General features: G+C 42.6%; 3 protein-coding genes across 6 annotated transcripts in view; all 3 read right to left on the minus strand.

Annotated features, from left to right (window-relative positions):
- Positions 1-14,398, minus strand: part of CCDC180 (coiled-coil domain containing 180) — a 29,357-nt gene extending 14,959 nt beyond the window's left edge. Inside the window, exons 1-21 of one of the 2 annotated variants that reach the window (XM_055719786.1) lie at positions 14,274-14,398; positions 13,639-13,709; positions 13,170-13,333; positions 12,262-12,341; positions 11,615-11,724; positions 11,395-11,523; positions 11,115-11,225; positions 9,998-10,093; positions 9,590-9,753; positions 9,253-9,372; positions 8,493-8,572; positions 7,725-7,813; positions 7,108-7,227; positions 6,300-6,473; positions 5,653-5,768; positions 3,902-4,028; positions 3,431-3,470; positions 3,087-3,331; positions 2,278-2,495; positions 1,670-1,845; positions 387-567 (exon numbers count right to left, since the gene is read on the minus strand). In XM_055719786.1, the coding sequence (XP_055575761.1) occupies positions 387-567; positions 1,670-1,845; positions 2,278-2,495; positions 3,087-3,331; positions 3,431-3,470; positions 3,902-4,028; positions 5,653-5,768; positions 6,300-6,473; positions 7,108-7,227; positions 7,725-7,813; positions 8,493-8,572; positions 9,253-9,372; positions 9,590-9,753; positions 9,998-10,093; positions 11,115-11,225; positions 11,395-11,523; positions 11,615-11,724; positions 12,262-12,341; positions 13,170-13,234 (2,441 nt within the window). In that variant the 5' untranslated portion in view covers positions 13,235-13,333; positions 13,639-13,709; positions 14,274-14,398. The other variant, XM_055719785.1, reaches the window with a different exon arrangement.
- A 123-nt stretch (positions 14,399-14,521) lies between these two features.
- On the minus strand, positions 14,522-17,592 carry SURF6 (surfeit 6). The gene is made up of 4 exons (XM_005442043.4): positions 17,374-17,592; positions 16,766-16,981; positions 15,865-15,956; positions 14,522-15,398 (listed from the first exon to the last, which is right to left on the minus strand). The coding sequence occupies exons 1-4, from the start codon at positions 17,465-17,467 to the stop codon at positions 14,730-14,732; spliced, it is 1,071 nt and encodes a 356-aa protein (XP_005442100.1). The 5' UTR covers positions 17,468-17,592; the 3' UTR covers positions 14,522-14,729.
- Positions 17,593-17,965: 373 nt separating this feature from the next.
- On the minus strand, positions 17,966-26,659 carry MED22 (mediator complex subunit 22). 3 transcript variants are annotated; one of them, XM_005442041.4, is made up of 4 exons: positions 26,500-26,659; positions 25,974-26,054; positions 23,504-23,712; positions 17,966-19,288 (listed from the first exon to the last, which is right to left on the minus strand). In XM_005442041.4, exons 1-4 carry the CDS (start codon positions 26,620-26,622, stop codon positions 19,096-19,098), a joined length of 606 nt encoding a protein of 201 aa, XP_005442098.1. In that variant the 5' UTR covers positions 26,623-26,659; the 3' UTR covers positions 17,966-19,095. The 3 variants fall into 3 exon arrangements, with proteins under 3 accessions (XP_005442098.1, XP_005442097.1, XP_055575762.1); XM_005442040.4 differs by having other exon boundaries at positions 17,966-19,294; XM_055719787.1 differs by lacking the exon at positions 25,974-26,054 and having other exon boundaries at positions 17,966-19,294.
- Between the last annotated feature and the right edge of the window lie 26 nt (positions 26,660-26,685).

A 26,685-nucleotide genomic window follows, 5' to 3' on the forward strand; every position in this document is an offset into this window, starting at 1 on the left:
TGCTTATTTTGTTGAACACTTGGAAGATATCAGCAAGCAACTGATGCGATTGAAGAGTATCCTGCAAAACCAATCGCTATTACTGTGCAGGTTCAGTAAACTGGATAACATCTCAACAGGTGAAACATCTTTTCTACTTTAAGACTGCCAGCACTTTGAAAATATATGAAAATTGTCATCCCTTCACTACTGATTTGAATCTCTTCAGGGAGAGATACAGGAAACAAAAATTATTTACATTTTCTTAAGGTTTCATGAAGAAGTCTTCATTGAGAAATAATGACATACAAAATAGATTCAGAATGCAAATCAGGAACATCTCAGATGGTAATCAGGACTATTTACCTACGGAAATTCACAGCCAGCAACACCTGTGGCACACTTACTTCTGAGTCATAGGAGCATTGAGGAAGGTGGACTCCATGTCACAGATTCGTGAATTTAAGTTTTTGATGATGTTATTTTGGTAATCATGAAATTTGAGAAATTGAGCTTTCTCCTTTTCCACAGCTTCCACCACTGCTGCACAGTGGCACTCTAGATGCTCTCTGTGAAGCAACAGCTCCGCTGAGAAGAAATTTTACAATATGGTCATTATTCCCTGTTTACTGAGGACTATCACAACCACCAGCCAACCTGTTATCAGAAGCAGCAGTAAAATAAACGGCCAGATCTCAGAGAGTCTAAAACATACAAATAAAATCCATCTGATTCTGTTTCTTTGACTTTTCTCCTGTGTTTGACATATATCCCTGGCCGCTCCTAATCCATTCAAATCACAAATGTCTTTTCTGCTCTAAGCTCTCTTTTTCCTTTATTTTTGGTCACTGCTGTCATCTCCATTATCTCTTTGTTCTCAGCCTTGTAACAAAAGTAAAGGTAAAGGAGTTTTTTGGTTTTAGTGGAAAATACACTTTGCCTTATTTTGGGTGGAGGGGGAAATCAATTTTGGTCTCCCTTCTGGAATGACAGCTGGACAAGTCAAAAGCCAGCTCATCAGCCTCAAGAAAACTGTCAGAAAAGGCACCTGGCCTCTTTGCAGGAAAAAGTGGAATTGAAAAATTATTTGCCTGTTCTCCCAAAAGATAATTTTTTGGTTTATATGTAAAGACCAACAAACCTGTCTCAATTTTTTTCCACCAGAAAAACCCGACACTTCTCATACAAAAAAAAAAAAAAAAAAGAGTTCTGGTTAGTGGCCAATCTGTAGCTGCTCAGTAAAATTTCATAGAGCTACATCCTTCCTCTCCTGTATTCAGAAGACAAGCCCTGGCATTTAATCTCTCTCAACACTTGCTAATCCTTCTTCTGCAACACTTTTAAAATTATTTTTCGTACATTGCAAACTTGTTAAATAATTTCAAGGAGAATAAGGATTTACAAATATTGATGATAGGAACTGAATGTTCTACATCTTTTAAAATCAAGTAATTGATCAAGGCACTGCTGGCTATTTTCCAAACATGACATAGCACAAACCAGTATGAGCTATAGGAAAGAAACGTCTTTTTAAAAATATATGAGTAACATTATACTAGGAATAGCAGACGCTCAACTGCTTCTTTTTGTCCTCTGCTGCTGAGTCAACTGACACTGAAATAGATTTTGGTCTACTTATGGTCATCTCTAAATGAAGATATGTAATGCTCAGAGTAAAAAAAGTGACTACCAGCTCTAAGATCATAGATGTTTGTCTTTATATCCTCCTGCCTTTGTTGATGCAAGTGAAGACGCAGCTGAAGTTTAGAATACAGCTCCTCTTGCTTGGCAGCTACAAAGGCACCAGAGTTGGACAAGGACTCTGCAAACCATTTCTCCAAGTGTTCAAAAATGCAGAGGCGAATCCTATGATTGAAAACAGTAAGGAACAGTAAGTAATAAATAGGAATTTACTGAATATATTAAATCTAAGAATTTAACTTCTGACTATAAAAAGGTATGGTTTCATTACCATGTGCACAATATTGGTAGAGATTTTGAGCTGGCTGCATATCCTAAGTACCAGGAATTTTACCTTCATGGCTCTGCAGGGAATTTGGGCAAATTACTTGCCTTTCTGTAATATGTTTTCTCACTAAATAATGTTCTGTAACAGGTAAATGCTTATGTGGTACTTAGAGTCATGGATGAAAAGCAATATAAAAAATTTCTCTTAAGTTTATCAATTTAAAAAGAGGAATAACATCAAAATAATTAGGTAATTTTTGCATCTTTAGTTTAATGTTTCTTTCAAACAGCTGGAATTTTTCTCTTCCCTAAAGGGACACTTCTACTAACCGTTTCTTCAGCTCTACAAACACTGTTTCTTTGATAAGTACATTTCTCAGGTACATAGGAAGTGATTCTTTTTTTTCATATTTTGTAAAATAAGTCTCTGGGATGTCAGTCTTTTCTGCCTCTTCAACTCCAAGAACTGTGTAAGAATTTCCACTAGAAGTGGAAAAGGTCTCAGTGGCAATTTCAGAGCTTTCTGCCTTGCTGTCGTTGAACATAGCCTAGGAAACAATTGGAAATCATCATCTGTTACCTTTAAAGGTATAAGCATAGAATCAACAGTGCACAAGCTAATGGAAGAATCCTAATGATATTAAGAATCATGTTCTTATTCTCCATTTAGACAAAATTCATACAGAGAATATGCTTGTAAGTCTCAATAGGCAGAGTCACCAATGTTTTAAAAGATTTTTGTTATAGTAAGAAATTCATGTAACTAAAGACCTGAAAAAATAATACTTAAATAAAAATACAGCTTAAATCATTCACCATGGGTTAAGAATACTATGATGAAAGAAAGAAAGATATTTCAAAAAAAAAAACAACTATGCAAAAGTTATTTACAAGGGTAAAAGCAGTGCAAAAAGAATGGTTGTAATCTGTTTTATACACTCCATTAGCCCATAAAAAGGATCTAAAGCCCTAATAGTCCAGAAATGAATGAAAACAATGACTCCTGTATGCTTTGTGTACAAACTAAATCTAATCTATTTTAAGGAATTTAGACTTAGCTCAGCAAAATAAGACTTCCTATTCATCATTATTTTGCGCAAGATCCCTTCACTTTCAAATTTATTCTCTTGTTCACTTACCTGTGTAAAGCTAACACCCTGTCCTGCATGCTTAATTTCTCCACTTTCATGAGGCATACTCTCCCCATCTTCTTTTTCTTCTGCTTCTTCAGTTTCCTGTGGAAAGGCCTCCTCATTCTCAGTTGTGTTTCTTTCTTCATTTTCTTGTTGACAACTGTCTGTCTTTTCCTCTCCTTCATCGTTTTGCACAATGCTCTCAGCTTGCTGCTCCACCAGATGTTCAGCTTCTGAAGCCTTAACTAGTTCTGTCCAGTTAAAGCAGAGTTTTACTGGTCATTATCCAAAGAAATACAGATTGAAAAGCAAGCAAGCAAAAATATCTGTTTGTGTCATTGAGGTATTACCTTGATCTTGGAATGTGGAGTCCACCTTTCCTTGCAAGTTCTAAAAGCAAGACAACAAAAAAAACCCCCCACAATTTAAAATTAAGGATTTGCTTGCTTATAAGAAATCCATATTCCTTCTTAAAATGTATCTATTTCAATAAGATATGATAACCTTGAATGTATCACTTCTAAAGAAGCTATAACACTCAAATTGATTAATATAATTTTGTTACCTTGCAGTTTTCTGTTTAAAAGGCAAGTGAATTTGCTGAAATGCAGTTTGTAACATGGACAGAGTTATAAGTGTGGAACAAAGAAAGGGTTTGTGTTCCCCCCCCCCCCTATTTCTGCCAAAAGCACTTTGGTCCTATGGCCAAAACAACGTTTTAGTTTATATAATCTAAATTTTAAAGCTAACGTAAATTTTCCCCAAAGTGAAAAATGAATACACCAGTAAGATTTTAAACTAGAAGTTTGTTTTCTTTATACCTGTTTGAAGATTTCCTTCACATTAAAATACTGGCTGATGGATATACTATAAGAAATTAATTCCTGCAAAACAGTTTCTGGGTAAGCCATTACTTCATCCATTAGAACTTGGTTGAATGCCTTGTACCTGTCAAATTTAAGGTCACTGTTTAAGAGACTCAGGTATGTATAGAAATAAAATGAAAGATGACTACAACGTCTTTCATTCCAAATCTAACTTTACAACCAATCTCATAAAACCTTTAGGGTGAACATTGTGCTATAACTGTTTAGCCTGAATACAAACACATCCTGGCATGTTAGCAGAGATTAGTTCATTATAAATATACAAATGCACAAAAGTTAAGAAATATTCACAATAAAGTATTTCAGATCTTTCATTTTGGATGGGAAACCATCCCAGACTGTAGAGGAATGAAGGCAGTGGGTTGATTGGCATTGGTAAGATGCAGCTGTGGCCTTGCCGAGAAGGCAGTGGGTTGATTGACATGGATGATGTGCAGCTGTAACTCATTCCTGCTAAGTAGTTAAATAGCCCTGAGGAGTGTGGGAGAGAGGTTCAGATGGGGGAGGAGTAGGATGGTCTGGCCTCTGGAGGAAGGAGCTATAGTACAGACAGTAGAATCTGACCGATGGTAAAGCCTTGTTGCAGCCTGATAGCTTGCTTGTTGCTTGTGCTGCAACACCAAATGCCAGACCTGTGCTTACATAAGGAACGTTAGAAGTGAGAGGTCAAATTACTTTTTTACATGTTAGTTCTGTGTCATGCTCAGGTGGGACTGAAGCTTTTCTGGTTTATTTTCATTTCACTTAGAAATGAAAACTAATAGTTCAAGCTGAGTCCTGATTCAAGAAAAAATCAGTGTTCACACCTGTGTTCATTTACATTTGCTTTGTCTCCTATATGAAGATCATTATGGGGAATTTACGTATGTGTTCAAACGTTCAGATTACATTCCATCTCTGCAACCTCTTGCTCTATTTTTCACTCACCTAAAAAGGTATGTTACCTTTGGGGTTTTTTTTTAAGTTGTCCTAATGAATATAAGGAGTACTGAACCAACGGCTCTAAACACAATTACAGTGTTAGGTGTGTGCATCTCCTCTCAGGTCCATATCACTCTCCTAATATGCTTCTGATCTAACAGACAGAAAAGACCTTCTGGGTGGGAAAATATAACTGCTTCCTCTATGGCTACTTAATCTTCAAACCTCTTGCTAAGAACTCCAGCAAGGAGAGTGGTATGTCCCAATTTTGATGTGACTTTTAAGATGCAAATGCCTGATCATGAGGAATGTCACAGAAAGATTAGCAAAATACATACTTTGGCTATCTGAAAGTTATTACTAACTTCTAGTCCTTGCACCTTTGAAAGAGATCATATCTGTGAGCACAGGTGAGGGCACAGACCTACTTTCTGATCCCTGTGATTCAAGAATCTGAACTATCACTTTTACCTTCTAAATAAATAATTATGCCAGTGGCATGGATGACATGGCAAACTACATAAGAATACCAATCTGGTATATTTTTTTAAATTATACCAGTCTTCCTTAGTCCTACTTCTAAAATGTGGGTATTATTTGCCTTGACCTTGTTCAATATGGAATTTATTTTATTTTACATTCTTACATGAAGTAGCAAGCAGGTCTCTTCCATGCCTTCCCACTACAGCATAAACAACACCTAAGCAGTACAACCAACGTTCAAATATGCTTTACTTTTTAAGTTTGCACTACAAAATTCATACCTAGCTCTAATGCCATCTAAACAAGAAAGGGCTTTCTCCAAATGTTTCTTCAGCTTTTCTTCAGAGCTTGCTGTTCTCATTTTATTCAAAATTATATCCAGGTTAGTTTCCTTCACCTAAGGCCACATAAAAAGAACCCAGTAAAAATGATCTAGTAATTACTAAAATGCTTTATAACTATTTAGGATACAAATAATTTAATTATGTACATATATTCTACACCAAGAAGGGAAGCTACCTTACCAAAACTCATCTTCTATGAAGATTTTTCATACATAATGAACATCTCTGACATTGCCACCCCAAGTTGCACATTATACCCGTAATATGAGAACCTGACATACAAACAAGACTATACCTGCACAAGATCTTACGAGTAATAGAAACTTGCAGTGACTTAATACACAAAATACAATCTTTATCACCATTGCCATATCAAGAATAAGATATGACTGTACATTAAGTGTGAATCAAGCAGTTAGCAAAAAATGTACCTGACAGAATGAACCTACCCTGGAGAAATTCCAGTAAAAATGTCAAAGATCATGTTTTAAATTTTATACTAGGTATTTTGAATTCCAGAGGGTTCTCTGCATTAAGAATTCCTTTCTTTACATCACACCACATCCCTGTTTTTAAGTTTATACCTGTATTAATTTGTCCTGGTTCCATCTGCAGTCATCTAGTTTCTTCTGAAGTTCATCTTGCTGCTGGGACAGTTTAAGTTGATGGACATCCCAGAGATTGATAACCTCCTGAAAATAGCTGTACAAGTCTCTAAAATTCTGCTCATTGTGTTTGGCCAGCTCCTGAAAGTCTCTCTAAAGAAATACATTTAAGTGAAGCAATTACTATAAAACTGTTTGCTGGAAAGTGAAATGAATGAGTAAGGGGACATAGGACATGATAAAAGGCTGCCTGGAAGTATGCTATCAGTATTCAACACTGTCTCTTCTATTTCAAGGGGAAAAAGTAGTCCAAGTAAACTGGATAAGAATGTGGATTTTTGTTCTAGAAGCTGACAGTATAAAACTTCTGTTTATTCTTCTGGTACATAAAGCACAGAATCAACAAGTTCTGCATATACCCTGAAGTATCTGGCCATCTATCACTTTAGGAACAACTTCCCAGTCATTTTCATGCATGGAATCCTAAAAGACAGGATCCAAAGAAATCCGGGAGATCATTTAAATCTATTCCTCTGCCTCCAGGCAGGATGGGCTATACCTAATTCATCCCTGATAACCTATTATAAACATAAACCAAACATTTATGTACTCTTCTCCTTGAATCACAACCAAACTTTTTTTATTTGTGGGGCAGGTATTCAGTCAGACTATGGACCTCTTTCCAACATGCCATCAATAGCCTAAGATGCATATGGCATTTCAGGCAGCAGCACAGGAAGAACAGACTACTCCCAGAGAGTAATAAAAACAAATGTAATAAACGTACATCCATACACTCCAGTTCTTCAAACCGACTTTTAAGTTTCTCAGTCAAGTGAAGGAAGTCAGAATTCACAGTTTCTTCAGCCTCTTTTTCTGTGCAAACATTCAGATTCAACAGCTTATTCTAAATGAAAAGAATGTCAAATTATTAGCATGCATTAATATAACAAATATTGTGTGGCTTTTAGAGAGTATGGCTAAACTCAGTGTTTCTTCTTTTGTGAGTGGGTAGAGACATATTCAATCCCTTAGATCTCACATTATGTTAGTAAATAGTACAATTCGATTTGGACACAAAGGGAGAAACTGAGGCAGAGAGGTGGATTTTTTTTCCCAAGATAATCAGCACAAAGGCTGAAGGTTCTGACCCTGCGTCCTGCACCTACATATGGGACAGTACTCCTGTCATTACTGGCATTTGTTACTGCTTTTACACGCTTCAAGTACAAATACCACATGCTACTGTGAAACAAAATTCTAACAGAATAAGACAGAGGTTAAATAGTAATTTCACTTGTTATCTCAGTGTTTGGTGGATCCTCAATCACGCATTCCTGTAAAAACACATTCTATACTGTTGCCAACAGTCCTTCCAAGAACTGGCAAAGCTATGATACTAACCTTGCATAACTGCACTTCTGCCAGACATTTTTGCTGGACCATCTCATACTGGACGCGTATTTTCATCATACACTCCATGTTGTGGGTATCTGAAGGATATGGAAGAACAGACCATTGTAAAGATTCTGTATTTCACAGTGCAGTGTGAAATGGAAACATGCCAGAGGACCTCTGCTGAGTCTCAGCACAGGTAATATATCCCAGTAATGTCAACCAATAAAATGAGATGGTTTAATACACATCTTTTTATCATTATGCTTAAAAGTAGTGAGTTATTTACAATCACTAGCAACTTCTTTGCTACTATACAGGCTGCAAACATTAAGACAGGATACGTCTGCAGAAACAGAAGGTGGACACACAGAGAGAAAGCCAGGACCCAGAGGAAGGAAGCATCTCAAATACTGCCCCCTCATTCTCCAAGAGGAGATTTTTTGATCATGCAAAAAAAGGAGTAATTTTGTGTGATTGAGAACCAATCTGCATTAAAATTAACCTTCTATTCTCCCCAGATTGGTGCTAACCAAGTCAGATCCTGCTAGATCTCACCATGCAAAAATGCTTGTGCTGGCAAAAGGGAGGTGATGCAACAGGCAGCTTATTTTGGTCCTATTGCTAGCTCAGAGCAACTTAGAAAGTACAGGCAGGCACATGGAACAAAGCATATAGCAAACATATACTTTCAAAGCAACTGTTTCATTACTGCCTAGAAAACAGAATGAAAGGATTGCTTGAATTCCAGACTGTTTTTATGATTTCCCAACTTACCTATACTTTTGTTTAACTTCATGAAAGATCCATACCATTCATTTATCTCAGCTTTTGTGTGTGTTGGAGGGAATAAATCACTATCGAAATAGGAAACAAGAGTCAGATATCTTCAAATATGATTTTACCCTTTAAGAACTGATGGGATTATGAATTGGAGTAACCATACTACTGTGCTTTATTTTACTTACAGCCATATCAGCAATGAAAATAAAACAAGATGACTGCTGTTTTTCAAGGCCAATATTTACTGACAAGAAACTAACTGTAATCTATTGTTGCTACATGTTTATTAAAGAAAAACTGTAAATATGGTAATGCATTGCACCCAAACCATCTTCTTGTCAGGACAGACGTTCAAACATAGCACTGTTAGATTTCTATCAAGAGTCCTTTTTGATTCATTTTACAAATTAAACTCCCCCCCAGAAATAATGCCATGACAAGATCATCAATTCTTACTTATCTACCCATCCTTGTCTGCCCCTTTCTACTGTTTCAAATGTTAATAACATTAACTGTTGTGTTCCTGCATTTCTAGCCCTCAGTCACCCCCAATTTAGTGTAACTGGTGCACTAAAACCCAGTAATGCATTTTTCCATTAAAAAGTGCTTTACAAAACAAGTTTAGGCCCTGCCTTACTGCTGCATTGTACAATCACACACTGAAAAGGAGCAAAGTGTATTTCATAGTCAAGTCTCTCATTAACCCTAAAAAGAATTCTGTTTTCCTTTCCTCCTGTTCTCTCTTTTGTCATACCCAAGCTGCTGCAAAAACTCCAGTCTCTTTCCACTAAGTACAATCTGATCCATTATCATATTTTCCATTTCTCTTTTCACAGTTGGGGGATTCTGTATTTCTTCATTTGCCATAAATTCTCTGTAGGATGGAAGAATACATTGAAGTAAGTATATGTTTGGGAAAAATTCACGTTTGAAATACAAATACAAAATATGTTTTATACATACCAGGTAAAAAAAGAATGCCAAATTCTTTTAGCTTTCTGATAAAACATTACTGTTTACAAAAAAACACAAGGAAACACCAGTCACTTTGTGTTATTCATACTCCGAAATGTAATTGTAAAATCTCTGACCTGAAACTCTGAACTATACAGTTCTTTTGGATAAGCTTCCAGTCCTTAACTCTATTTTCCCATTTCAATTGATGTAATAATTCCTTATTCACTTCTGATTTCATCAAATTATGGAACAGCTTGGCAATTGTCCTCTGATTAGCCAAGAGTTGTTTGTTAATCGTCTGCATATTAAAAAAATACAAACAGGAATAAAAGCAGCATGTAACATGCAAAAAATAATAATTACCTGTTCTATGTAAAACAAGGTAAAAAGAATACAAATGATGAAAAATACCCTGCAAAATAGAAAACTCTCCTATATTGCAGTGATTGATAGGCAGAAATAACGAATTCCAGTTAAAAAGAAAGACATTCTGAGAATATTCAGACTGTAGTTAAAACAGACTCCCAATATGAAAGATTTACCATGGCCTTATCATTCATGAACCTGTGAACATCAGCTGCCAAGAAGAAGGAAATTTGCTCCAGTATCAGAGTATACTTCCTCAGTACATCTGTTACCTGTGCAATAAAAGAATAACAATCTGTATAACTCAACTGTCAGGTTCCTAAGTTAAGCAATGATATGAACAAGACATTTTTTTGCATTGAAATAAATTGAATTGATAGATTGAGAAGTGAATCTTAAAATATCTATCTTACATATCTTAAACACAGGTTTTTTTAAATTATTCATAAAACTAGTAACTGAAACATTCCATTTGTTGCGACTCAACTGATTTGTCTTTAATATCTGTGATAACTGAGTGCTGTGCAGACAGGCTTCAAGCTGAATTTAAAAATCAAACCAACTTCCTTTCAAATATCTGTAGTGAATTCACCAGTGGTTGTTTTAGGCAGACAGGAAGTTTAAGCAAAAATGGTAATCTCTGGTATTTTTCATATCTAATCAAGCACAAAAGTTACTGGTGATACTGTTGGACCTATTCATCGTGTCTACATCGCAAAGACAGGACAAACTGACACAGGTGTAACAGATAGCCTTTGCTTACCCACAAGGACAAAGCAGCAAGGACTTCCTTATGGACTTATTCATTTATTTATCCAAACATTTACAGTTTGTCCAATGACTTTGACAGGTCAGACTGAAGCCTACATAACTGGAGCACATCTGCCACTGGCACCCAGTCTACCCAAACTAAAATCAGTTAGAGCACACCTGTGCACCTTCTCAGCTGCAGATTCATTATATCCCAACAAAATAACATTAGACCTGATGACAGTTTGACATAAATAACCCTGTAGAAAAGTAAAAGCAGCTCACATATTCCTTGCATCTTTAGTACAAGTAATTGTGGGCAAAACAAAGACCTTGTAACTGGAAAAGAAGTATCTTCTTCTGATTATGTGGGTATAAAATGAGAGAATGATCTACTGATGAGAAGACTGGAATCCCCTACACAACAGAACCTCTGGCAGACCCCTTTGACTCCCATGGAAACAAGCTATTTGCTCTGCATCCAGCATTACAAGCAAATAATAACCTTATGTTCAATTAACAGCTATTAGGACTACAGCTCACTTTATTAGCTCGATTCTTTTCAGCGTCTTTAAAGGATTCAATAGTTTTCTTAATCGACTTCCTTCTGGTCAAGCATTCCTGATGGATGATATTCCGCAATTCTTCCAAACCCTGCAAGAAGGATTTTCTGTCAATGTCATTGAAAAGTAAATGTAAAAAGAAAAAAAAAGAAAAAAAAAGAAGCATTTATATGTTAAAACTACAGCAAAACATAAGAAACTATGTTATGCAGACCAGCTACAAATAACTGAAGATGAAGCAATGGCTTGAGCGGCCTTACTTCAATTGAGAAACCTTCCAGAGCAGTGTCACACTCAATCTTTTTAAAATGAAGTTCAATTTTTGTATCCAATTCCATCAGTTCTGTCAGAAGGAATTTTCCAGATTCCAAAAAGAAGGGTTCCATTTCCTAAAAAGGTAAGGAAGTCAGTCTTATCTCTTGAATATTAGGCCCTGACCTTAATATGGTACTCTATCTGGATCACAAAATCCACTCTTACCCTGGCAATGCAGTCAAGCTCATGATCCATTGAGTTTACTGCTTCATAATGACGGTCTCGCCGGCGTTCTGACAAGCGTTCCAAGATATTACTCCCCGCTTTCTCAGGAACTGCCAAGAGAGAAGTGAGGATGATGTAGCTTGGAACTGTTGCTGCAGAATATATAACGCATGCACAATGAATCACTAAATCCACATTCTGACTTCTGTAGTTTGTGCATCTATTACAGTGCACAACAGCTTTCCACGAGATGGGAAATGTATGCAAATGTAGGTTAAAAATAGTAAAGCATATTTTAAAATTTCCTTTTATTTCATTAATTTGTGATTTTCAGAAGGATAAAAACATGGAAGCTATGAAGTAATTCCAGGTATGATACAAAAAATTGCAACTTCCAAGAATGAGATCTGCTTACGTCGTAACTGGAATTTACCATCTAAACACATGCTGTAATTGACTGACAATTTTACAACTGTTTTTTCTGTGAGTAGACTCTTTATCCTCAGAATTACCTACAAATCATCAAAAATGTGTCAGGTCATTTCTGAGCTTGATTTTATACCTTGATTCAGCTAAAACCATTATATGTATGGTGCCTCCTATGAAAGCAAATTAAAATATCTGACATTAAAGGAGAACAATTTTACCGACAAAATCAGGTAGGGCTCTGACTTCCTCAGGTGGATTTATATCTACACTTTTCCAAGCCTTTTGAAATGTAGCTTCTCTGAAACAGAAGGAGAATAAAGCTTTGATTTGTAATAAATATGTAAGAGGAGGGACTTGCAATGGGTATAAGATTAAATTTAATTGGCAAAATCTAACATTTAAGTTAACATAAGACTCATTCTAACTTCAAAGAATAAATGTTGCTTCTTCTGAGATTAATTGAACAGATTAGCCTGGGTTGGTCACAACCTCAAATCTGCTATGATGGCATAAAAGCAATAACTGCTACATTTGGTATGTGTAAACTACAAAGATAATCATACTATCTCTAAAAGGTATACAAATCTACCAACTGGTAAGTAAAACCTAGTAAGAAATGTGGAAATTGTTTTTATCTGCCCACCGCTCTTCTCATCAGCTGGGGCACTGTGTGTGTTTCTCCTTGGAGGAAGCAAGAATAAGAGTGTCATCAGTCAGCAGAATGGTTAGGGTGAAAAAGATGGACAGACCAATTTCTTTTCTTGCTTATTACATAATCATTACTGCCTCACCATGTAAACCATTAAAATAGTTTAAAATATAGTTCAAAAAAATTTATCAGACCAGGTATGTAACTAGATTGCTTTGAACAAAAATGACATACACTTTCTTTTTAAAAGAAAACCCATACAAGATGTATGCCATTGCAAATATTAGCCTGTTAACCTGCACTGTAAGAGGCAGGAGCTCATTATACCCAATTTACATCAGGCAAGGAGACAGTCTATTACAAGTCATTAATGTTGTGATCAAGAATTCAGGTGTCTGGCTAGCTCCCAGTGCAAATCTTACAACTTCAGACCTATACTCATGAATAATATAATGGCATTTTTATGCTGTTCTCTACCTGAACAATGGTGGCTTTTCTGTGGCATCACTGTACGGCATTCTTTCAACATAACGGCCTGGCATCAGCAGAAGTTTCTGAATCCTTAACCAAAGTGAGCCTTTCACTCTTTACAGAAAACCTAGTCTTGGTCCTTAATTCATCCGAAGAGTGTATAAGTGAACCTTCAAAGAACCATAATCAAAACGATTAGAATTCTTTCCAGTCTACTAAACAGAGAATAACAACAAAATGACAAAAATAGCAAGGTAAAGGCCAGAAAGCAAAGGTAGAATAAGAAGCACTACTTGGCACATGCATAACATTTTTCATCCAAGGCTGTTTCCAATATGAGAAAAAAAAAGATATCCCTTTCCTCAGAAGGAAAAACTGAAGCAAACTGGATTGCGTGCTTTGCTTGTGATTACAAGGAAAGACAACAGCAGAGCACGAAATGCCCCTGCCTGGCTTGCTATGCCTCTTAATTTACCTTACTGCTGTATCATAATGATTCTGTCTTTGGTTAATATATCCTGATATGCACTGAAGACACAGGAACACCTATAGATGCATTAGAAAGCACATGCTGAAGATAACACAACTATTTTCTACTAAACCAAACAAAATCCAAAAAGGTTGAAACTGATCTCTGGTTTGAGGTCACTTTAACAGCCAGCAAAAAACTGACCAACATAATTAATTCATTTGGCCTTTACCCTATCCTTGTTTTTTGCCTCAGCCTCAGAGCTCTGTCAATAGCTCTCCCGAGCGCAGTGCACAGCCCCAGCTGGCTTCCAGGCCTGTTTCTAGATTTGGGATTTATAAGCTAAGGCCAAGGGAAGACCCTCCTCAGGGTGAAACTCCATGCCTACCGCACGGTTTCCACTATCTACTAATCCTGCTGCAGGCAAAGCATTGGGAGGATTTACAAATACCTGTGGGAGGGTTTACCGGTGTGTGAGGGGAGGGGGGGCCGAGGGGGGGAAGGGCCCTGCTGTGACCCTAGGGGCAGTGCCCGGCCGCAGGGCCCGCGGCTGCTGGGTCGCCTCAGGGGAGCCGAGCACCGGCGCCCGCCTCACCGAACCTCAGCTCGCACCTCACCCCGCATTTCGCCCCCCACCTCACCTGAAACCGCGACACGACCACCTCCGTAGTTGCCCGGTACGCGGTCACAGCAACAGAAAGGGGCGGGGCGCAGCGCGCGGCGTTCCCCATTGCTATGGCGCCGCGGGGGGCGGGGCCTAGGTTTGCCCCGCCCCCGCCCGCCTCTCCCTCCCTCCCGCCCGCTCTCCCGCAACCGGTACTTTCCCGTGACGAAAAGTACAATGAGATCCAAGCCCCGGGAAGGCGTTTCTTTGGGATCGGAAGCGCAATGAACAAACACACAGCGGGATTTCTTTTATTATCAAGCTGGGAAGCCAGGGCAGCGCCTGCTGCCGGACCCCGGCCAGCTCGCGCAGCCCTCGGGCAGGCGGACCGGGGTGAACTCGGGTGTGGAGGGAGGGTGGGCTCAGGGACAGTTCGCCACCAGCGCCCACAAGCAGAGCTCCTGGGCTGCAGGCACCAGCTGCCTCCTGCTCGCTATAAACCAGCTTTTTTCAAGTCCTCTGGCAGCACCCGGCCTTTCTTCCGGGCCCTGGCTTTCTTCTTCTCTATCCTATCCTTCTTCTTCTTCTGAATGTTCTTGCGACGCTTTTCCTGCCGCTGTTGCATCCTTTCCACCACTTTTTCCGTCCGCTCCTCCCACCGCCTTTGGCGTTGTGCTTTACGCTTCTCCTTACGCTTCAGAGCTTCTTTCAGACGCTCCTCATTGTCACGAATCTTCACGCCTTCCGCCTTATAGAGAGCATTTGTCCATTTCATCTTGTTCTCTAGCTCCTCAGCTTTCTTCTGGTCCTTATCTTTGAGTTCCTCCAGCTTATTCTTCCTGGTCTCCAGCCTGCTCAGCAGCTGCTTGTAGTTTCTGCCCGTCAGAGGAGTGATATTGCCTTTCACTGCTTTCCTCTTCTCCTTCTTCTTCTGGATCTTGCTCAACTCATTCTCCCCATGGACCTCGACCCTGTTAAAGACAACCTCAGCTGTGCTCTCCTCCTTTTTGCTTTCTGGCTCTATTGGTACCTCCTCAGTTTCTTTCTTCTCTGTTTTTGCCTTCATCTTCAACTCCTTCCGTCGGCGCTTCTTTCTCTCTCTCTCATACTTCCTCCGCTGCCTCTTCTCCAGGACTGCAGGGGGTAATTCTTTGGCATCATCCTAAGAAGAATGGATATGAATCAGAAACCTTAAAGGGATAAAGCAGAATGAAAAGTGAGAGGTCCCCAAGTTCCTGATCTTACACTTCTCCTAAGAAACTACTTGTGATGAGCTGTGGGCTCAGCTTTTAGAGATACTAAACACAGTAAAGGTATTTCAAACCCTTTACTCTCCCTCAACACCTGGTAGCTACATTCCCTTTCAGGCTCTTAGTGCTTTTCTTTTTCCTAAAAATCACCAGAGGCATGCTCTCCTCCAGCTCAGGCCCCTAGCTCTTCTCATGCGTTTAGACAGACCACAGAACGCACACAGCTCTCCCAGCAATACCTACAGGCACATCCTTAGCAGGCAGAATTAGCTTCTGAGCCCTGTAAGGTCATAGTCTTGCCCCCCTATCCCCTGGGAGGCTAGGGAGAATTTACATTGCATAAACACACGTATAGATACATATTAAGACTTCTCATACTTGTCCAGAAGCTTTTTTAATCTTCTCATGTAGTCTCTGACGCAAGAGATTCATTGCAGAAAAAGAAGGGGAAAACAGTTCACTTTTGCTCCCTGAAAATGAAAGGAAATAAAAACACTTAAAAAGACAGCACTAGCTAAACAGAAGAACTTTCTATGGCTATGGGAAAAGCTCTGAGAACTCCTTACATGCTGTGAATAGAATGGAAAACCTCAACAAACCAAGAGTTTCTATTTCATTGGTTTCTTTAGTACAGGGGTCCTCAAACCACGGCCCGCAGGCTGGATACGGCCCACCAGGGTCCTCAATCCAGCCCCTGGTATTTACAGAACCCCCCCTGCCCCACCCCGGCCGGGGGTTGGGGGGTGAAACTAAGCAGCCGCACATGACTTCCTGCCACTTGATCCGTGTGCCGGCACCCTGGTTAAAAAGTTTGAGGACCCCTGCTTTAGTATTTTGCCTTTTCTGCCTGTATTATCATCCAGTGCTGCCCCCCAGAGTGGCCTGGCATGCCCCTTGGCTGCCTGACAAGCACCAAGCTAGTGGAAACCAAGATGCTAAGGACGTCTTTTCTTTGTGATCAGGCTTTTCACATTCATAGTGGAAAGCCAACTTGGCACGACAGAGATTGCATCCATGTGATAATTCCCAGAAGCAACCCAAATACATAAACACTCTGCAAATCAGTTTAAATGCTATTTCCAGAGAGCCGCCCAGTGGTGATGTTACGAATTTGTGTACATAAGCAAAAGTTTTTTTGCCACACAGCATAAGCAAGATGTTTTTATTTCAGCTGAACTTCTTAAAGGATTTCCAAACTATTCATGTGTGAAGCAACTGAAAAGCAGCCATCACAGCTCAGGTAATTTCAACATGACCTTGACAAAGCTGGTATTCTTACCAGGAGCTGAACCCTCATTTCTGCTCTGTGTAACACCCTGTGGAGATGATTTGCTGGCCTGAAGGGCTGCTTTCTGTCCTGCAGTAGGTTTACTGGCGTTAGAGACCAGCTGTTTGACTGAAGGAGCATTTGTCTCCTCAGCTTGCTTCCTGGGTTTCTTTCTCTTCTTTTTCTTGAGCTGTCTGCCAGCATCCTCAGGCTGACCTGGCTTAGACACTAGAAGACAAAACCAAATTAAGCAAAATAGGACAATGCTACGTTCCCACTTCATAACATTCAGTTATTACTGAAGACCAAAGTTCCAGCACTGTGATAGCATATCTCAATCTTAAAAAATTACACATTTTGGGACTTCGACCAAGCACGCTTGCACATCTCAGTAAAATCCCAGTTCCCAGAACCAACCCCACGTGCACAACAGCAAGGACTCCCAGGACCAACAGTGCAACCTGCAAAACATGCCCAGCAGCCCCGAGTTTTTTTCCTTAAAAACCAGCACGATGCCCCTCCCGCGGGCTAACCATCCCGTGGAGGCAGGGCTGCCACAAGCCCGGAATCCCATGGACGGGCCGGGAGAGCCAGAAGCCGAAGCATTACAGCTCCCTTACCGAATTTCCTCTTCCGCGGCTCCGGGGCGTGCTGCACGCAGACCTTCCTCGCCAAGCCCTGCAGGTAGGAGTCCTGGGCGGCCAGGCTGGCCATTATGGCCCCGGGGCTGCCGGGCCCTAGGGGAGGCGCTGCCCTCCCAGCTCCTCAGCGTGGGCAGGCCTCAGGCACAGCCAGCACCGCACGCCCCCCTCGTGCGCTGCCGCCGACCGGAAGTGACGTTAGCGCGGCGGGCAGGAAGTGACGTTAGCGCGGCGGGCAGTCAGGGCTCGGCTGCATGAGGCGCCGCAGCGGAGCGCCCGCTGGCCCCGATACGGGGCTCTGCCGCAGTCCGCTGGGCCCAGGCGCCGGGGTCCCCGCGCTGCCCCCGTTTCCTCCGGTCGGCCCCCAGCCACCCGCAGGGAGCCCCCCGGTCCGTGCAGCGCCCGGCCGGCTACCGGCGGTGGCGATCAGAGGCCGGCCTGTACCGGCCCGGGCGGGCCTAACAGCAAGAACGATTTCAGTGGCACAGGCCCCAAGCGGGGCATCCAAGCACATCCCCTGTAATATCCTGCTGTCACAAAGCCTGGTGGCTGAAAACACACGCCTTAAAAATTATACAAAAGAGTTAGTTTTATTAAATCACCTAATTACAAAAATAAACGGAATGGAAGAAAATTAAAAGAAAACAAATTACACCAAAATTCACATCCTGGGAAACCAATGTTACAGCAGAATGCTGGGAAGCTCAGCTACGCGGCTGGAATGCACCCGTAGCTCCGCCGTGCCCACCCGTGCTCCAGTTCAGCTGCGCGGCTCTGGGTGACCAACCACCAGAAAGGGGAAGGGCAGATGTGCCCAGTGCCAAACAGCTGCAGAACAAGCACCGAACATGTTTCTTTGGAAGGAAACTAAGAGTACCCGAGTATCCCTCACTGCTCCATACACCCCAGTCATCTCAAGATTTTTTATTAGACAAAACCATTAGCCAGCATTAACACTGGGTTCATGTTAGCTCAGACTATGTTAACAACTTCTGTTAACTGAAAAATGAATCAGACTAATGAAAGCATGTTGGAGCTTCTATCTGTGGCCTCAAGCAAATGGGAACATCAATACCTCAGTCTGATTGCTCAGTCTGCCCCGTCCTCCTCAAAAGGGAGTACACTGCTCTTCAATAATAATCTCCTGAGCCTCCTCCCCAGCGCCTGCGAGCAAGAAGTTCAAGTTCGTGAAGCACTTTGACAGTGAAGACTGCCTACAAGATTCTTACTCTAAAGTAGAATGGAGGTTGTCGGCTGCCATCCTGAGAGTGCTTTAATGCAGCCAGAATGTCAGTAAGCAGGCTAAAACCCCCACAACATGTACTGCCCCCACATTTGGCTCAAGTTTATCCCAAGCAAATTCAACTCCCGACACTCCGGCGTGTACTTACTGAGATATGGCAACAGACTGGATTTCTAATGAACTCTACACATAAACTATCACGTAAAAGCAAACCTAACTCTTAACTTGTTAGAACAATCAACTTGGTATTTACTTATCACTATCTCTTCAGGGAGAGGAACACTCATGGCAATGTCCCAGGGGTGGAGAAAGCCCTGTGGCTATCCAGCCAGCAGAAACCTGCAAACACAGCTCCAGTGCCTTCCCCTGACAGCAGGAGATGCGCAGTACAGCAGGTGGAAGACTTCCAGCAGTGCAGTGCTGCCAGGAGGAACACCATCAGCAGCAGTGGATCCTCTTCAGGAGTGCTCTGTGGGGCCTGCCCCATGCCCGTTCACGTGAGGGTGCGATGGGGTTGAACTCTGGGAGGTAGCAACACTCTGCTCTGCTGTGGCAGCTGTCAGAGGCATGGAGAGGCTTTCGGGGGACAACGTGGCAAAGTCTTGTCTCCAGTAGGCTTCGCACAGTGGAAGATCATTGCTGTCACACAGACTGTAGCTTTCCAGAAAAAACAACCCCAGTAAGGAGAGACAGCAGGTGCAATAAGAGAGGAGGGGAGGGAGGGAAAGGGTGAGGGGAGCAAGACAGAAGCAAAGCATTAAGAAAATGGCAAAAAACGTTCCTGGAGGTAAGGTCTGCGTTCACAAATTCATGACAAGTCTTGTGACACTGGCCTTTCCTAAGACACCCCTTAAGGGCTGGTCTCGAACCTCACAGGCCTGGTGAGGATCAGGGGAATTTCAGAGGCAGAACATTTGCTACAAACTAAAACAGAGACTCAGTTCTAGTCCAGATGCTCTGCGTCCCTGAAAAGATCTGTGCTGAAGTCCTGGCACCCCAAATATAGGAGTTCTGCTACTGATTGGAGTGAGACAATGACCTCATCTGCAATTACTTTACTTGGAATTAGATCACAACCTATGTGAGGAAAAAATTATAAACCCTGCTTTAAATTTAAAGTTCAGCACAATTATTTTAGGGCCTGTCCCTGTGATGATAAAAAAGAAACCTATTTGCACCCTTGCCCTTTCAAAAAAGTGCTCCAGTGAAGGTCTGGGTCTTCTATTGAAGCTCCTCAACCTGATTATGAAGTACTGATGGCTCCTACCATTTTCAGCAGAACCTGAACTAACAGTGCTTCTAAAAGCAGCTTGCTGGATTTGACCGCTGTAGATTATAGAGCTGGATGAACTAACCAGCAGTGTGGGAAAGTAATGTTTTTAAACAACTGGATAATTCTTGCCTGCGCTCTGAGGAAAACACCATGTGGAAAGGCTGAGAACTAAAAAGAGAAATGATGGAAGAAACTGGAACAAAATAAATTCCAAAGAGAGGAAGGAGCTGCACATACAAGAGACACCCAAGACAAAGCGAGTGCTGGAGCAGAAAGCAGCTTGCTTGCATTCAGAGTAAAACAAACCCAATGGGTCAAGTGATTTTGTTGTTGCAGCTTTATTTACATTTTTAATGTAAGGACTTGAATAGGTGCTTAGGGAGATATATTAAGTGTTGAAATATGAGACATGTGAAATTGCACAAACATCAAACATGTTGAGATCTGACCCCACACTCAAGACAGCTCCTGTGATCTCAGAGGAGGGAGCAATGGAACATAAATGCAAGTTTGGGGTTTAGGATGACAGAAGGCAAGCTGGACTTGGAGTTACCGCTTTGGAGAATAAGCACGCAAAGCACTAGCTGCAAGCATCTGCTTCTAAGCTTTTTTCTGGTAGTTGTCACCCAGCTGGTTTTGCAGTAGAAGTGAGAAGGCAGTGGATACAGACAAGTTTTATATCTGGGGCCTTTGTAAAATCCCTTGGAAGATCACCCCTCGCTACAGTTCCCAATGCACAGTGAGGCTGGGTTCAATTAGCAAAGACCTTCAGGACTGAACCAGAACTATGACTCTTTTTCTGTCAGTCTTAGAACTCAGGCCACGGCTTCCAAAGAGAACCTGGTCACAGCATCCACCACATCTTGGCAGGGGAGTTACTAACAAAATTTGAGCTGCATCAGAAGCATAACTGCTTTTCCTGCTGCCCCAGTTAGAACAGTTCCAAAAGTCTAAGCTTTGCCTCTCAATGTAGAACTCCTTAGATGTCAGGGTCAATGTGCAGCTACTGCACAGCCCATAACAGCACCAGCCAGCCTACTACTCCGTCCTTTGACTGAGGGTTTCTCAGCTCATGGAAGAGACTTAACTACTCCCCTCGAGGCATACAGCCAGGTCTGTGCGCAGAGGAACAGCTCTAGGAAACTACCTGAACACAGGGACTGAAAGCAAAGATTCCTTCAGAACAAGTTTTAGTTTCAACGACCTGCTTTCATGTCTCCTCATCAAACACCCATGTGCACTTCTAAAGCCTGGCAGTGAAACCTGACCCTACAACAGAGACATCCTATTAGTCACTCACTACGGGCAAGGGGCTACCTCCTCAGCTCCTTTAGCACAATGGCAGTGACAAACGCTGGGCAGGAGACACTCCCTTCCACAGGCCTTTCGCAGCAGGTGGGAGCAGTGCACAGAGACCACACAAGCTACACAGCCTGGGGCAGCTCTCAGCTCGGCACCCGGAGGTGTGTGGCCACAGGGAGCTCACTTTGCTATGGCCTTCTCTGGAGGGACAACCTAAAACAAACTAAGCAGTGACCTTCAGGGAAACTGGAGCATGGGAGAGCAGTTTGGCAGGATGGCTGTATGGAACCCATGCCCTGGCCTCATGGGACTGCACACCTCTTTATAAATCCGGTGGGATCAAGACTCATGAGAAAGTAACAGATGGTGCAGAAAGGCAACCCCAGCCAGGCTCCCAGGACAGCCCGGAATACCCACTTATGGGCAACCTGGCTACTGCATTTGCAGCCATTTAAACATGATTATCACTCTATGACCAGGTGACTTGACAGAAACCCTTTTTCCCCACATTAGACAAGAAGTTTTCATTAAAAATATCTTGGTATTCTAATTATAAAAGGACTTCAAATAAATCACTCTCTATTTACACACACACACAATTTCTTTGGTGCAGAAAAAGACAGGAAAGAGCACAGGAAGGGAGTAAGTGCTAAAAGCAAACGACTAAGTGCTACATGATAACAGGTTTCCATGAAACTATCATAGCTCTGTAGAGTTGCCACATTTCCTCACGTCATATCCACTCTTACAAAAGTGAGCACAAAGACACATCCATTTGGTGTAAGCCAACATTTCATAGAATCATAGAATGGTTTGTGTTGGAGGGGACCTTAAAGATCATCTAGTTCCACCCCTCCTGCCATGGGCAGGGACACCTTCCCCTAGAATGAAGTGCTTAGATGTGCTTAGATGTTAGCTCTGTTACAAAGGGTTGCTTCACGTGGCGTCTGGTGCCAGGCTGGTGAACAGACTAGCAGAATGGTCAAAACCCCTTCGTTCAAACATTAAAGCTACAGACACACAGTGGTGGCAGTCTGGCAACAGTGTGAGAGAAGCATGTCTGGCACACACGAGTGAGGCACTATGGTCCCCCACTGCATCACTGTGGATACGGCTCACTGCTGTGCTGTACGCAGCCTGAGCCGTGGGGCCTGGACTGGTGCTTGGGTTTGCAACTGCCACTCTTCATTTCTGAGATATTTCTAGGATCCCTTGCCACCCCCCTAAAAACTGAGTAAAGTTTGAAAAACAACTCTAAACTTTTACCTCTAGTTTTCTTCCAATGTCGTAGCAGTTCCTAAGCTGTGTCTTATCATTATCTTTTTACTCTTAAAATACATATATTACTCATAAACAATGGCCTAACTTCCACAGATATTGAGCAATTAGTTGACTTAGCTGGGATTATAGGCATTCAGCATTTTTAGAAAGAAGGGAAAGGCAAAAATAGAAAACTTAGTCATTGAAATTTTAAATAAGATTTTTAAAAGTTAAGTTTTTGTTTAGAAGTCATAGCATTATTGCACTGACTTCACTTAGCTTGGACAGTGCAGCCAAAATAGTCAGGTTCTTACTGTTTTCTCCTGCTTTCATTTACTGCATCATCAACTAGAAGTGCTGGAGTGCATGACAGAAAATAAAATAAAAAAATAAAGTGTCTGAATTCTCTAAAGCCTGTTTTCTAAGAGACTCTTTAAAATACTAAAAAACCCACAAACTAATCAGTAATAAGTCATTATTACATAGAAAATCCTATCATAATACTTCATAGTTCAATGAAACCGAGCAAGTCTTTGTTGCTCATTTCAAATGTTTACCCCAACAGGACTTCAGGCAGCTGGGGGCAGTGGACTACAAGGTAAAAGGCACGCTTGTGAAAGAACTCACCACAAAGACGTGGTGATCACATCAATCTCTTCTCTCTAGGGAGAGACAGACGTTCCTCCAGAGGGATACTCAGAAGCCTACACCCCCAAAGGAAATTCATCTCCTTTTACAATGATTACAAAGGAAGCCTAAGCAAATGATCTGTGAAATCTAGCCAACTAAAGCATGCACCTAGAGTTGGATGCTGTGAGTACCTCCTTCACCATGACAACACCCTGTACAGGATCAACAAGAAAAAGGCAGTTGCTTTAGCTGCAGACAAAGTCTGACCTAATTAAAAACAGGAGTGAAATTTTGTTGGGAACATTCTCAAGACCTGTACTCTAAGGACTACTTGTTTGTCTGGTCTAACTACCCCAAAAGGGCTGGAGTAATAAGGCAGAAGTCCACCGCCCTATTTGTACCTGGAAGAGTAATATTCTTCTTCTAGCTCATACAGGTCAATGGAGATCTCATCCCGTAGTGCAATCAACTTCTTGTCACATTCCTCCTGCAAGCTTCTCAGCTGCTGGTTGCGCTGGTTGATAGCTTCATTCACAGAAGGGAAATCATTGAGGATCAAGAACTGCTTCAGGTCAGACACAAGCTTCATCAGGGACTCACCAGCTCGGACCTTGTAGCAGGGAGAAAAATCACATAGCACTTATGTCCTGGTTTCGGCTGGGATAGAGGTAAGCTACGGGAAGTTGGGAAGGGACACAAGGGAAGTCCAGCTGACCTGGACTAGGCAAAGACATACCATGGGACATCAACCCCATGGTTTATAAAGGGGGGGTGGGGTAGGCCAAGGCTTGCAGGTCCTTGCTCAGGGACTGGCAGGGCATCTGTTAGCGGGTGGTGAGCAGTTGCATTGTGCATCACTAGTTTGCTTTTCTCCCTTCCCTGTGGATTTAATTCCTCTCCCCTTCCCCCTCGTTATGTTATTGTTATCATAACTACTGTTCTTTTGGTTTTCTATTTTTTCAATTATTTAATTGTTCTTATCTCAACCCCTGAGTTTTACATTCCTTTCTGATTCTCCTCCCCTGCCTCTGGATGAGGGGGGAGTGAGTGAGCGGCTGCATGGCCCTGAATTACTGGCTGTAGTTAAACAGTGCTTTTTGGCACCCAACTTGGGGCTCGAAGGGTTGAGGATGACAACAGGTCCAGCCAGAGTGTGTTAGAACAAAACTGCTGTTGGTATTGACATGCGGAATCGTACTTCACAACTTGAGGAGAGTTATAAAGCAGGTATGTTTACCGCAGTGCCACGTGCAAGGGGGATCGCTCCTCCTAACTTGCACCCTTAATTTTATTCATAATACATATTCATACAGTGAAGTTGGTTAGTTCTGCCCAGAGTCTACATCTACTAATTATTGCTTAGCTGCTTTCTCGCCTCAGTTTAAAGGTACAGTTCATTTTAAATTCACTACGCATGCTCCCTGAGCAGGGGCTCCATCCTCTTTGGGGGGGGCCATTTGAGTAGGAGGTCGAGCAGGGGCTCCATCCTCTTTGGGGGGGGGCGGCATTTGAGTAGGAGGTCGTGATCTCCCACTACCACAATTATTTTACCCTAGTGTCTTTGAGTCTTATCACTTCAGTAGTTTGTTTTCTTTTAGCCGTTAGCATGTCCTTGTTAGATGGCTCCTTATTTACATTCTTGTTGAGCTCATCTACATCTGTATGAACTGTCCCTTCCTGAAGTGCTGAGTGGGCCCACAGACAGCAGGCTCTTGCTGGCATGCTGATGTTTCCGTTATCTATGCAGTTCCTGTCTACAGCAGAGTTTTAGGGTTTTCACTATATTTTCTTGCATCAGTATTCATTGTGTTGGATCAATAATCGTTGGCCACAATGCTGATTTTTCTGCTCTTGATATTGCTGCCCATGGTCACAGGGTTGCATTATTCAATTTACTTGCAGTATGTATTCCCTGTTGTGCTGTTTGTTCTCCCTGGGACCTGGGCTAAAGCTGTCATAGTGCTGTACTATACTGTACTGGTTTATGGTATGATGGACTCACTAGTTGTAAACCTAATCTGGTCTGTGTATGCGCTGGTGTTATCACCCCTGTGTGTCAGGTGGTCCCTGGCGGGGAATGCCAACAACTGCACCTTTGCCTTCATTTTTCTGGAGAGTCAGCCTATGGGTGGGGTCCACACCTCCCCCTTCTCCCCAGGGCTAATTACTGAAGTGTTTAGGATTTCTGGAAATTCTGAATATCTCTGGTCCATTGGAAGCACCATAGCGCAGGTCCTGACCCTATTGCTAGCAATACTGAATGTGGTTTTCACCTGCTGGATCCGGTGGAGATCTAAGCAGCTAATTGTAACTACCGTAGCCTCCCCAGCAGAAACAACAGCTGCTCCAGCCCCTGTGCCAGGTGCTGTGGCTGCTCCAGCCCCTGTGGTGAGCACTGTAGTTACCTTGGCCCCCACACCGCGTGATGCAAAAGACCAACACTTGTCAGAATCGGTGTCCCCTGTACAGAAGAAGAAATGGAAATTCCTTTCTGATTCTCTTCCCCACCCCTCTGGTTGAGCGGGGAGTGAGCAAGGGGCTGTGTGGCACTTAATTACGTGCTGGGGTTAAACCATGACAACACAGTATCAACACAAACAGTGCTTTGCTCCAGTTCTAAAAGATCTCCCAAGCTGCTCCTTCAGCCCAAGTGAATAAAGTAAAAACTCCCAATCACGTGAGGATTCTGACAGGAGCCCATGGCTAACAAGCAAGGCTACCCAGCCTTCCCCAGCCACTCCAAACAGCAGGTTAACTCTTCTAACAGCAGTCCTCCTGAGTGTTAATAGGGCTGCCCTAGAGGCAACGCTGAACCCAACAGTACCTGAAGGATGTGCTGCCCGCTGATTTGTACAGCAGAGTGCTACTCACAATGTTTGCGGCTCTGACATGCATCTCATAGTTATCTTGTTCACCCTGAGTTGCTCGAGACACTTGAGTTTCATCCTCAATCTAAAGAGAAAAGGATACATACCCACCTTTACATACTAAAATCCTGACGGATGATTTCTACCTTGTAAGGCATCTCCTTTCAGTTCAATCCACACCTGGAGGCCTAGGGCAGGCTGTGGACCACCTATGGCACCCACACATCACTTCTGCTGACCCCCCGCTTGCTCTTGTGGTTCCTCCCGGCTCAGCACCCCCGGCTGCCCTCGGCGGCACCGGGAGAGAGGTCCCCCCATCTCCCCCCTCACAGCCTCGCTCTCCCCTGGCAGCCATCCCCTCTCCCCTCAGGGACCCCACTCCCGTCCCTCCTTAGAGCTGCCCCCGGGACAACCGGCCCCTCCTCAGAGCTGCCCCGGAGGACAACCCGCCCCTCTCCCCTCAGGAGCCCGGGTGCTCTGGCGGGTGCGGCCCTCTCCCCTCAGGGCTCACAGCTACGGCCCATACCCACCTTGGCCGTTTTGATGATTTCAGTGAAGTTGTCCATGATGGACTTGACATCATCCTTGAGGCGCTTGTTGTAGGACTGCAGCAGGGTCTCCTTGCTCTGTGGCAGCACCCTCTGCTGCGCCATGGCGGCCCCACGCCTCCCTTCCCTTCCCTGCCCTGCCCTGCCCCGCCCCGCGCCGCCCCGCAC

This window comes from Falco cherrug, chromosome 9 (genome assembly GCF_023634085.1).
Source record: "Falco cherrug isolate bFalChe1 chromosome 9, bFalChe1.pri, whole genome shotgun sequence".
Lineage (NCBI taxonomy): Eukaryota > Metazoa > Chordata > Aves > Falconiformes > Falconidae > Falco > Falco cherrug.

Excerpts from the sequence above, each read along its gene's own strand:
- SURF6 (XM_005442043.4), bottom strand. The coding sequence starts at position 17,467 with ATGGCCAGCCTGGCCGCCCAGGACTCCTACCTGCAGGGCTTGGCGAGG. Across the intron at positions 15,957-16,765 it reads AAATGAGGGTTCAGCTCCTG|GGAGCAAAAGTGAACTGTTT; the intron begins GTAAGAATACCA and ends TTTCATTTTCAG. Across the intron at positions 15,399-15,864 it reads TTAAAAAAGCTTCTGGACAA|GATGATGCCAAAGAATTACC; the intron begins GTATGAGAAGTC and ends CATTCTTCTTAG.
- MED22 (XM_005442040.4), bottom strand. The coding sequence starts at position 26,622 with ATGGCGCAGCAGAGGGTGCTGCCACAGAGCAAGGAGACCCTGCTGCAG. Across the intron at positions 23,713-25,973 it reads ATGTCAGAGCCGCAAACATT|GTCCGAGCTGGTGAGTCCCT; the intron begins GTGAGTAGCACT and ends CCCTGCTACAAG. Across the intron at positions 19,295-23,503 it reads GAAGAATATTACTCTTCCAG|CTACAGTCTGTGTGACAGCA; the intron begins GTACAAATAGGG and ends TTTTCTGGAAAG.